This window comes from Nelumbo nucifera, chromosome 8 (genome assembly GCF_055504915.1).
Source record: "Nelumbo nucifera cultivar China Antique chromosome 8, China Antique-T2T, whole genome shotgun sequence".
Taxonomy (NCBI): domain Eukaryota; kingdom Viridiplantae; phylum Streptophyta; class Magnoliopsida; order Proteales; family Nelumbonaceae; genus Nelumbo; species Nelumbo nucifera.
In genome coordinates, this window is record NC_142656.1 from 31,276,320 (window position 1) to 31,288,992 (window position 12,673).

Sequence of the window (12,673 nt, forward strand, 5' to 3'; positions counted from 1 at the left end):
AGTGCTCTGATGAATCACTCCATGTTCAAGGAGATAAGAAGATAAGGGTTTTGCAAAATACTTTTTGGCATTATCAAATCTTAGATTTTTTATTTTAACCCCAAAATGAGTCAAGATCATTTGATGAAAAACACGGGTCAAAGTGGGAACCACATCCCGAGAGCACATGAGGTAAACCCATGAAAACCGAGAGTAGTCATCAACAAACAATAGAAAATATTTGTACCCACCCATAACAGGAATATGATAGGGCCCCCAAACATCGGTATGCACAATTTTGAAAGGAAAAGAACTTCTTTTATTTCTTTGTGAATAAGTTGATCTACAATGCTTTGCCAACTCACAACTCTCACACTTCAAAATGGACACTTGGATTGACTCGAACAAATTAGGAAAAAGACTCCTTAAAGACCCAAAAGACAAATGACCCAATCGATTATGCCAAAGCATAATCTGACTCATAGACAGTGATACAAAAGACTTCCCAACTTCTTTACTCTTCCCAGGTGGATGTTCAAGCAAGTAGATCCCATTCATCTCACGGCCAGTCCCAATCACCTTACTCGTTGCCAGATCCTAGAAAACACAATGATCAGGGAACAATGTCACTAAACAATTCTGGTGTTTAGCGATACTATTGACTGAAAGTAAGTACTTAGTTTAGTAACATGCAAAATTGAGGATATGGAAATAGCATCAGAGACATTGATGTCCCCCTTGCCTGAAATAGGGACAAGAGAGCCATCAGCAATAGACACTCTATGCCAGAGGACAAGTACACTTGTGTCACCTGATCCATTGGAAATTGATGGAGAACTCCTCTATCATTACTTGGTATAATGATAAAATCATAGGCTGGCAAGCATGAGAACACAAGTTCAAGTTTGAGAGCGACCACTTTGTGCAAAAAATGCCCATGGTTAGGAACATATCCAGTCTACCCCCCCCAAGTCCCCAGATAGAACCATGGTTTAAAATGTCCCTAATTTCCCTAATATTTCCATGACATATTTCCATTTCCATGGGTAGCGACACGAAATTTTATTGGAATCGACATTTCCCCAATGAACACTACCAGACCTACGTGGAGTACAAATTTTATTGGAATCGACATTTCCCCATGGGTAGCAACATTAAATTTTACTAGAATTGACATAAGTTGGTGACAATATTGTAGAAATGTGAAGTAACAAGTTATTGTCACCTAACTTACATGATTACTACTTTGAGCTAGCTCAGTATTCATTTCAAACATGAAGTTAAATAATAGTTTTTGTTCCTATAGTAGATTAATTGGTTGATCTATTACAACCATTTACATTTTCTATGAGTTTAAATTTTGCTTTAACTAATTCTATCATGATATTCTACTTCTAAAGCTTAAGGTTTACAGGGCAACTTCAGAACATATTCTTTTGTCTATAACCTTATTTTCTTAGTTTTGTTTAATAATTTGGAACAAGATAATAATTTAAAAAGGTGTGCCTATGCTTCTTTTGTCATTTCATAAAATATCATTCTATATTTTGCATATTTTACAACGTTTCCACCATGTCTATAATTTTTACAATATTTTCAACATTTCCGACATGTTTCTTATATTTGGATAACCGACACCAACATTTTAAACCTTGGTTGGAACCAACCTGGGCAATGGCCTTTTAATATAACATGGTGTTGTAAAGTTTCTTGGTTGTATTTTGTGTTTCTCATTTATGTAAATTTTGAATATGGAAAGAAATGTAAATGGAATGCTCATTTAAAGAATTCTCTACTTGCTTTGGTTTGCAGAGATTTAATTAAGGGGACTATCTATATGATACTCTGAATGAGCCAGTTGTCCAGTAGGACCGTAATCAGTCCAAGATATAATGTACAGAATCAAGAAAGAGATCTGAGAATTATAAAAGGAGAGGAGAAGAGGAGAAAACGAAGAGAAGTCAAAGAATGTGGGTGATCAGTTTGACTGTCGCCCCCCCACTGCTATTTATATTAACAATTAAATAATAGGGGAAAACCTGAATTGCTCCTACTGTTTACAAAAGAAAGAAATAACTACTAACAAAAAATAATTGTTGACTGAAACTAAACAAAAGACTAAACATTAAACATAATAGACAAACAAAAACAGGTGGGGACCACATGGGAACACACTAATGATCTCTACACTCCCCCTCAAGTTGGGAATAGATGTTTGTCATTCCCAACTTGCATAGGTCTGCCTCGAGCTTTGTCTTCGGAATTGCCTTGGTGAAGAGATTTGCAACTTGCATACTAGAGGTGATATATGGAAGGCACACTAGAAGCAACTCTCTCTCTGTGGTAAAGTGTTGGTCCACTTCAATATGTTTAGTCCTGTCATGTTGTACCGGATTACGGGCTATGTTAATAGCAGCCTGATTATCACAGTACAGAATTAAAGGCTTCTCATAAGAGATACCCAACTCCTCAAATAGGGATTTCAACCATAATACTTCAACCACACCATTTGCCATTGACTTATATTCAGCTTCAGCACTAGAACCGGCAACAACATTTTGTTTCTTACTCCTCCAAGAGACAAGATTACCCCCTACAAAGGTACAATACCCGGAGGTAGACCTCCTATCATCAACACATCCAGCTGAATCAGCAACTGTGTAAACTTCTATTTTCATGTGACCATTATTTTTGAATAGTATACCTCTGCCTGGACATCTTTTCAAATATGCCAGTATCTTCTCAACTACAAGTAGGTAAGTAGTTCTAGGGGAATGCATATACTGGCTAACACTAACTGCATAACTGATGCCTGGTTGTGTGAGACATAGATAGAGAAGTTTTCCAACTAATCGTTTAAACATGACTTTATCCTCAAGGGGCTCTCCACCTCCTACACTAATCTTGTGATTTTGTTCAATAGGTGTGTCAGCTAGTTTAACACCCAACTTCCCTGTTTCTTCCAACAAATCAAGGACATACTTCCTTTGGAAAACAAAAATCCCATGCTTAGACCGTGCTACCTCAATACCCAAGAAATACCGTAGCTCTCCCAGGTCTTTGACCTCAAATTCTTGGTGAAGGAGTTGCTTAAGAGAGTCAATCCCATGGGTATCACTCCCTGTCACCACAATATCATCCACATATAAGGATAGCAGTGTTAAGGAGGTATCCACTTTCTTAATAAAGAAAGTGTGATCTGACTGAGCCTACACATAGCCAAACTTTTCAAGTGCTTGTCTGAATCTGTCAAACCAGGCTCTAAGAGACTGTTTCAGTCCATATAAAGCCTTATTTAGTCTGCAAACCTTCTTTCCTGTGTCTGCACTATAAAATCCAGGGGGCAACTGCATGTACACTTCTTCTTGCAAGTCACCATTCAGGAAAGCATTTTTAACATCCATATGAAACAAGGATCATGAGTAATTACCTACAAGAGATAATAAAACCCTTGATAGTATTCATCTTGGCTACTGGTGCAAAAGTTTCCAAGTAGTCTATGCCATATGTCTAAGTAAATCCCTTTGCAACTAATCTGGCTTTATACCTCTCAACGAAACCATCAGCGTTATGCTTCACTGTAAACACCCATCTACACCCCACCGGTTTCTTCCCTTTAGGTTGATCAACTAATTCCCATGTATAGTTCTTCAGAAAAGCATCCATTTCTACTTTCATTGCATCTTTCCACTCAGGGACTAACATGGCTTCCTTCATTGCTCTAGGAATGGGAATAGAAGCAATGGATGCCAAAAAGGACTTGTAAGAGGGGGCCAGATGATCATAAGACAAGAATTAGGAAATACAATGTGCTATAGATGAAATACAACAATGTTTCCCCTTACAAACTGCAATGGGAAGGTCAAGGTCATCCAATGGAGGTAAAGGTTCAACAATGGAAAGTATCTCATCTGTAATGGAAAATGAAGGAACTGTGGAAATTGGATCCGGATCCGCAAAAGGAACTGGGACTAGCCTGAACTGCTGATGGTTGAAATCAACCTACCTCCACCGTCTATGATAAACTCCCCTTCAATGATAGGGACAAGCAATGGAATTTCTGGTGAATCCCCACCTCACTACTCTCCCCCTAAGAAGAAACCTTAGGATAATATGGTACATCCTCAAAGAAAGTGACATCCATAGAGACAAACCTTCTCCCAAAAGTATGTTCATAGCAACAATATCCCTTTTGAGTTTGTGCATAACTGAGGAAAATGCATTTTGAGGCTTTAGGATCAAATTTGGAATGATAAGGTCCAAGGGTCTAAACAAAACAAGTACATCTAAATGTCTTAAGGGGAATAGTGAACAACTCTTCATCAGGATATAAGATGGTAAATGGAACTTTCATGTCTAAAACCCGTGAAGGAACTCGGTTGATGAGGTATACAGCTGTATGAATGGCATCTCACTAGAATCGTATAGGCACATTAGAGTTGAACATGATGCTTCTAGCTACCTCCAATATATGTCTATTCTTCCTCTCAGCAACCCCATTTTGCTAAGGAGTATGAGGACAAGTACTCTGATGGATAATCCCATAGTCAAGGAAATATGAGGTTAAGGGTTTTGCAAAGTACTCTTTTGCATTATCAGATCTGAAGATTTTGATTTTGACCCCAAATTGAATCAAAATCATTTGATGAAAGGTCTGCGTTAAGGTGGCAATCTCATATCGAGAACGCATAAGGTAAACCCATGAGAAACAAGTATAGTCATCAACAAACAACAAGAAATATCTATACCCCCCCCCCCATAGCAGTGATATGATAAGGTCCCCAAACATCAGTATGCACAATTTCAAAAGGAATACTTCTTTTATTACTCAAGGAATAGGTTGTTCTACAATGCTTTGCAAATTCATAACTTTCACATTTCAAATCAAACATCTAGACTGACTCAAACAAACTAGGAAATAAACTTTTCAAACACCTAAAAGATAAATGACCTAACCGGGAAGACTCACATTGTCTTCCCCATGTGAGCTTCCTCCAAGCAGGTAGATTCCATTCATCTCATGGCCAATCCCAACCACCTTCTTTGTCTCCAAATCCTGGAAAACACATCGATTAGGAAAAAAATGTCACTGAACAATTTTGGGTTTTAGTAATACTACTAACAGAAAGCAAGTTAGTACTAAGTTTAAGGACATGTGAAACTTAAGACAAAGAAATGGCATTAGACAATTTGATGTCTCCCTTTCTAGAAATAGGAACAAGAGAGCCATCAGCAATAGACACTTTTTCTCTGCTTGAGGATAAGTGATAGGTAGCAAACTGTGAGGATAAGCCAATCATGTGATCAGATGCACCTGAGTCTATTATCCAACAAGGTTCAGTGTTACCTGGGGCTGATGCATGATAAGCTGAGGCCCGTGTACCTGAATGAGCAAATGCTGAAGTGGGAGCAGCAGATGTTGTGACTGATGGCTGAGATAATGGTGCTGAATTTCCAAGGTGTCTAGGGATGTAGCTCTTGTACTCGACAAGGGTGCTCCATCGGTAGTAACAACCACATTAGCATTTCCCCTTTTGTTTTTGAGCTTTGCTAGAACTAAATGTGGATGTAACTTCCAACATGTGTCTTTAGTATGCTTCGGTTTCTTGCAATGTTCACATACTAGCTCCCTCTTATCTTCCTTCTTCATATCCCCCTCCTTATCACCCCCAAACATCGGTTTGACTACTGTCAAGGCTGATTCAAAAGGTTGATGATGCAATATAACTTTCCTCCTACTTTCTTCACTGTGCACTAAGGAATAGGCTTGTGATAAGGTCACACTTTCTTTCGTGAGAAGTTGTTATCTCACAATATCATACTCAGAATTCAAACACCCTATTAGTTTCCACTTGCTTCCTATAAATTTGTGCATCCTTCTGACTTTCCCACTCAATCGTCTCTAGGTGATCAATTTCATGCCACTGAGATTTCAAGGTTGAGAAGTAAACTGAGACAGGCTTCTCTCCTTGCTTAAGGTTGTTTACTTCACATTTCAGCTCATAGGCCCTAGCAACATTAAGAAGTTGAGAATAGGTTTCTTTCATGATGTCCCAAATTTCCTTAGTTGTTTTTTCCCACAAGTAATTTTGACTGATGTGGGGGTGCATGGAGTTGCACAACCATGTCATAACCAAATAGTTCTCTTGAACCCATTTGGCATAGGTTGGGTCCTCCATAGTTGGTTCATTCACATCCCCCATCAAATAGTTTTCCTCTACCCCCAATGGCCATCATGGCTGATTGGGCCCATTCCAAATAATTTGAACCGTCAAACTTGACAGTTGCAACCTGAAAAGTGTTCTCAGGCATGTTACCAGAACCTCCAGCCCCTAGAACACCTTCCCCTTGGCTCTTAAACTCCATTCTTGTCAAGATAAAGGTCAAAAAGCACCCCTTTTAGCACTGAGACTAGGTAATTACACCCAGAATTTGTTAACAGCTGAACCTACTTTACCCTTCTAGGTCGGCAATCCACCCAGAAATATTAGGACAGCTCTGTTGTTTTTCCAGAAAACTAAATCACTTAGTCTGCAAAGCTGTAACTGATTTAACTGTTGCCCTATAATTGACAACAGTCAAAAGGTTTAGGGTACCTAGAACTAGTCGTAGGTCAAGAAAAACCTTAATGACTCAGGAGAGAAGGGAGATCTCTCAGCCGCATCTCTTAGAATAACCAAAAAAAGGTTCTTTTAATAGATCGATCTCAAAAGAAATCAACTTACTTCAGAAAACAAAGGCCGCCACCTTCAAAACCAAGCATGAACCCTAATCTTGAAGATTCTTCCCTTCTTCTGATTCTTCCTGATTGCTGGACACTCTCCAAGGCTCTACGGTCCCTTGAGTGGTAGCTGCACACTGCCAACAACCTCCAAGAATCAGCTGATGGTCTTGTTTTGCTGAAACTTTGAACCCTAGGAAGTTCTCATGCAGTCGGCCTGATTAGACTGACATGAGAAGCCCTAGGTTGGCTCTGATACCAAGTTGTCGAGTAGGACTGTAATCAGTCCAAGATATAATGTACAGAATCAAGAAAGAGATCTGAGAATAGGAGAAAACGAAGAGGAGAAGTCAAAGAATGTGGGTGATCATTTTGACTGTCGCCCCCCCCCCAACTTCTATTTATATTAACAATTAAATAATAGGGGAAAAACCTGAATTGCCCCTACTGTTTACAAAAGAAATAAATAACAACTAACAGAAAATAACTGTCGACTGAAACTAAACAAAAGACTAAACATTAAACATAATAGACAAACAAAAACAGGTGGGGACACACTAATGATCTCTACAGAGCCTAATGCAAAATAACAAGAACTCAATTATTTCATTAAGTAAATTATGTTGTATGAAATTTTCTTTAAATTTTCACATCAAGAAGGTTGTACTAGAATAACCAAACTGCTAATCTCAAAACCCTACCAAGCATGGCATGAAAAGGGGACTCAATATTTGATGTGGAATACTGAATATAGTTAATTTGGGTGATTGTGTCTTCCTTTAGTGAAATCGGAAAATAAACTTGCTAATAAAAGAGTTATTATGTGTATATGACGGTACTCATAGCAGGTTGACCATCCTCAACATCTATGATCAACTTGAAAAGGAGTTTTGAGTTTTCCACATATCTTGGTGTAGAAGTATTTGTCTTTTACCCTTTATTATATATGATATGATGGGGGATGACAGCCCTAAGATTTTAGCTTGCATATTCTTCTTATTATTATGAGATATATATTTAACCAAGTAACACAATTGAACACCATGAAAACAAGACTAACACCTTCCACAATAAAGTATATCAAAAATCATTAATATTTGTACCTCATTAACTAACCAAACTATGAAACACCAGGAAAGTAAGGACCAACAAAATGTCACAAAAAGAAATACATATAATGCCTTATTATAAATACCTCATTAGCCAACCTCTCACCCATTAAGTCAACGCCATCAAATGTTAACCTAGAAAAGTTGCATTCACTGCCTGCTTAAAACAAATACAACCAAAAGGGATTTATTGCTCTTAATAAATATCTACATAAATACTTATCACAAAAAAAAACTACATAAAATACAACTTGTCAAAATGCATTGCCAAATTTTGAGTTTATTTCAGGTCAGATGAAAGCAGGTAGGCAATTGCAAAGTTCACTGAAAGTCATGAATGAAATGGACAAATGTCTCTTATATATAGAACAAAAAATATAGATTATTAAACTACTATATTAAAGCCAACGATACAACCAATAACAGTAATTCAACAGAAAACCTGCAAAAAGCATCAAATGTCATCCCAAAGAATTTTAAGGATTGTAGATAACAAAATCTTTGTATACGGGTATTTGGATCTTTTACTTTGGGAGGGTAATATAGTCATTTTGAAACTCCTATTCTTATTATAAATATCAATAAAAGGGGGGAATCACACCATAATCCTTCATTCATCTATTATGTTTTCTTTTTCATTTTTCTTATTCACAAAGACTAATAACCATTCTTTGTTAGAGGCTTGAACTTCCTCTACAATGACATGAGGGCTTCTACTATTCAGATCTGTAGGAGCAGACCTGAAAATTCAAGCTTTCTTTTTAAGATCTGAACCCATTTTAAAATTCCTCACACCTCCCTTGCTTTCTATCAGTCTTAACCAGGATGTCAGCTTTAGAAGGGGCTTGAGAGATGGTGAAGTTGATGTGGTTGAAGATTTATTGCATATCCTTGATAAAGTATGGATCCTTCTAAAAAGCTCACAGGCATGTTTGAGCTCCCCATCCTAGAGGTCATTTTTCGTGTGCCTCTTTTTTTAATTCTCTTTGCTCTTCTCCTCAAATTCAGCTACCCCCTTCCAATGAAGTTGTGTAGAACCCCTCAAATTCTCTATATATCCAATAGTGAGAGTTGTGGTCCACCTACTAATCTTTGATCCATTTCATGCAAGCATTTCGGAATGGTTTTTCCCCCTTTTATTGGGTACAGTGGAACTTATCAATTGAGGTGAAAAGTTTGTTTAACCTGACTACATTTTAATGGCCAAAGAAAAGGGGAAAGTCTTGCTCAGATGCACATATGGACCAAGGTTTAAAATGCCGATGTTGGTGGAAATGTCGGCCATCCAAATATAGGAAACATGTCAGAAATGTCAGGAATATTGTATGGAAATATGGGAAAAATTATAGACATGGTGGAAACATTGTGAAATATGCAAAAATATAAAATGATATTAACTGTTAGGGGTTTCTCAACCCAGGTACCCACTCCTGGATCAGATAAAAGAGGCACAGCAAGATCCTGTCCTTATTCAGATCAGATCCATGTTGGAACTTGATCCAACATCTGTTCCTGGGAATTCCATGGTAGACTTGACCTTATTCTACAAGGACTGACTGGTGGTTGCCAATCATCAGCCCATTATGTGAGTTTCTTTGCTTCATATGTTTCATGATTCAGCAGTGGGAGAACAGTCAGGAGTCCTATGCACCTACAAGCACCTATGCATGCACTATTACTAAAAAGCGGGATAAAGTCTATGGTCAGGGAATATATGGCTGTTGAAATAATTTAGTTATTTGTGTTAGGATCTGTTTGGCTAGTTACAGCATTTTTTATTTCTGTTATTTCTGTTATTGTACTCACTTACAGCAGGGGCACAAGGGTCTTTTCCCTTCTTTTTCCTGCCGCCCTATATAATATAATAAAATCTGGCGCCGCCAGTACTGTTCTATTGCTCCAAACTTTTTCTTCTTCCTTTCTTCCTTTCTTCCTTCTCCTTTCTCTCTTCTTTCCTTCTCTTCTCTACTTCCTCATATTTCAATCGGATTTATTGTCAAGAATGGCCAAGTGTCCTAATTGCTAAAAACAAAAATACAGTACATAAGCTCCAGCTGGTTTGCTTCATCCATTACCTATTCCTGACAAGGTTTGAGATTGATATGACAATGGACTTCATTACTAGCTGCCCACATCTCAAGGCAAGTCGGTGATACTGGTGGTTGTTGACAGGTTCAGAAAGTATGACATTCTGTGGCCCTCCCACACCATACACAGCTGTCATAGTGGCCAAGGCATATATTCAGGAGATAGCCAAGTTGCATGACACCCCTAGCCCCATAACCACTGACAGGCATTCCCTACTTATGAGCCACTTCTGGGAGGCATAATTCCAAGCCCAAGGAGTTCAAATTCTACACTCAACTAACTATCATTTGCAAACGGGCAGAAAATCTGAAGTGGTCAACTGTTGTCTTGAAACATACTTGCATTGCTTTGTCAGTGACAGACCCAAGCAATGGGTCTAGTGGCTGGCTCCCTTGGGCTGAGTTCTGGTAATAATACCACTTACCAGATTTCGGCGGGTACCACTCCATTCAAAATTCTCTATGGTTGTCTGCTGTGCTACATTATGAAAAGTGATCAATTGTGGTAACTGAAGTAGAATACAGTTGACTAAGAGAGATAAGGTGCTCCAAGATCTCAAATTATACCTACAGAAAGCCCAACAACAAATGAAGCTTTCATATGATCAGAAACACAGAGAGCTGGAGTTTCAGATAGCGGATCTAGTATAACTTAAACTGCAGCCATATAGGCAAACCTTCATTGGCTCAGAGAGCTTGGCAGAAATTGGCTCCCCACTACTTCGGCTCATTCAAGGTGATTGAAAGAATAGGACAAATCACATACAGACTGGACATTCCTCCAAGAACCAAACTGCATCCAATATTTCATGTTAGCCTACTGAAACCATCCATCTCCATCAGCTATAGCCCATAGTGAGCAGCACTTTACCACAATTCTCAGATGATGTGCACAATTGTAGAATCTGAGGCTGTTAGAGGATTCAGGTGGATTAAGTCTAGTACAAAACAAATTAAGCAAGCCCTTATTAGCTGGAAGAACCTTCCATAAGAAGATGCAACTTGGGAAGATATTTGGAAGCTGCAGCACCAATTTCCTATTTCAACCTTGACAACAAGGTTGTTTCCAAGGGGGATGCAATAGAATTCTGGTCCAGCGAGCACCCAGGTTCATCTATCTCTTGCTTCAGGTCTCAAGTCTAGAAACCCAGTGAAAGTATCCCACACAACACCTATCAAGTTTGTCTACACCAGGAGGCCACGTCAGCATAACTTGAGCATTCCCATGTATTGGTAGCTGGCATGAACCATCCATTACGATGATGCTATAAATAGCTGCTGAAAATCCCTACAGCAAAATAAGAAAAAGCATTCAAACCTTCTCTTCTATCTCTATTAACTTCTTTTTCTTCTTTCTCTTATCCATTCCAGGAGGAAGAGCTCCCTTGAAGAATTTCATTTGTGTTGAGTTTTTATCGCCTCTCCTAGTGGATTGAAGAAGTTTTCTTTGAAGATGACAATGCTCTTCTTCTTCCCACATTTCCCATTCTGCATCAGTTGGTCAAAGCAAGGATTCACCTGGCTGATGTCCTACTACAAGTTCTGGAACAACCTTCCTAGCAACAGTGATCCTAGGAAGTGGCTCATCACCCACAAAGAAAAGAGGCTTCCTAGCAAGCTGCTGTTACTTATATAAAAAGGATGAGGAATCAGTTTGGCAGCTGTTCTTTTCCTGTGTAGTGGCAAATTTCATTTGGAGGTTCTACTCCTTTCTGTGTGGCAAGCAGATTTTTCAGTCTTACTCACATGCAGAAATCTTCTCGGCTTGGCCAAGATTCAAAGGAAGCAAGAAAGAAAGAATTGTTTGGAGCTGCATTCCTTTTGCAGTGTGCTGGATATTATGGAAGGAAAGAAATAGGAGGTTGTTCAAGGACAAATCAAAAGGACTTGAAGCTTTGGGGGCATCAGTCAGAAAGCTTGTTTCAAGCTGGGTATTGGTTCTCCCAGAAGCATATTAACAGTGTAGATCTGGTGGAAATCCCAGCCTGTAACGTAAATCTGTTTTCATAGTGTTTGTATGGTGGGGTGTTATCTTGACATCCAATCAGATTGTATCTTTCTTTCTATTTTAATAAAACTGCTTCTTTACCCTTCAAAAAAATCACTCACAAGCATGATAAAGAGGGAGCAAATTGGTGGGATGAATTACAATATCATAGATTATATCAATGTAAGGATAAAATTTGTTCATGATAAAAAATGAAGGTAATGTTTTTTTTTTTTTTTTTGAAAAAAAGGTAAGGTAATTTTATTAAGACAACAGAAATGACAGAGGAGCTCCAAAACCGGAGCTAGAATACAGAGAACCAAGCCCAAAATTAGATTATAGCTCAAACAAACTTCTAGACCTCAGTTGTGCACCAAGAGCCGGGGATTGGAACCCTTTCACAGCTGAAGTCCAAGACACTAATTTCCCCACACTACAAGATACAAGACTGTCTACATCCTTAGATTTGTTTTGAAAAACTATTCTGTCTCTCTGCCCAGATGAGTGATTTAAAAGGCGGGCCTAGGCGCATTTCAGGGTAGGCGCCTCGCCCAGGTCCTAGGCGCAGCCCTTTGAAAAGGTGCACACCTGGTGCGCCTTGCGCCTCGGCCCAAGCGTGCGCCTTTTGAAACTTTGATGCTTTTTGGCTTTTTTGTGTCTAGTGGTTGGGTCGGGGGCTCCGCCCCCAAACCCTCGTGTCACACCCCTCGAGGCAAGCCGCGAGCAAACCGGAGTGGAGTAGAGCCCCCCCTATTTGGTAATGTTGTTCATTCATTCATCCTAATAAAAT

General features: G+C 38.9%; 1 protein-coding gene across 7 annotated transcripts in view; it reads right to left on the bottom strand.

Moving 5' to 3' along the window:
• Nucleotides 1-12,673, bottom strand: part of LOC104603138 (retrovirus-related Pol polyprotein from transposon RE2) — an 87,671-nt gene that overhangs the window by 54,570 nt on the left and 20,428 nt on the right. For 5 of the 7 annotated variants that reach the window (XR_016079396.1, XR_016079395.1, XM_010267077.3 and 2 more), the window contains exons 3-4: nucleotides 7,896-7,966; nucleotides 4,949-5,035 (exon numbers count right to left, since the gene is read on the bottom strand). Coding sequence is in view for 5 of the 7 variants with exons in the window: in XM_010267077.3 (XP_010265379.1) it covers nucleotides 4,949-5,035; nucleotides 7,896-7,966 (158 nt within the window). In the remaining 2 variants the exon portion in view is untranslated. The remainder of the gene's footprint in view (nucleotides 1-4,948; nucleotides 5,036-7,895; nucleotides 7,967-12,673) is intronic. The other 2 variants (XM_088892892.1, XM_010267078.3) reach the window with 1 other exon arrangement.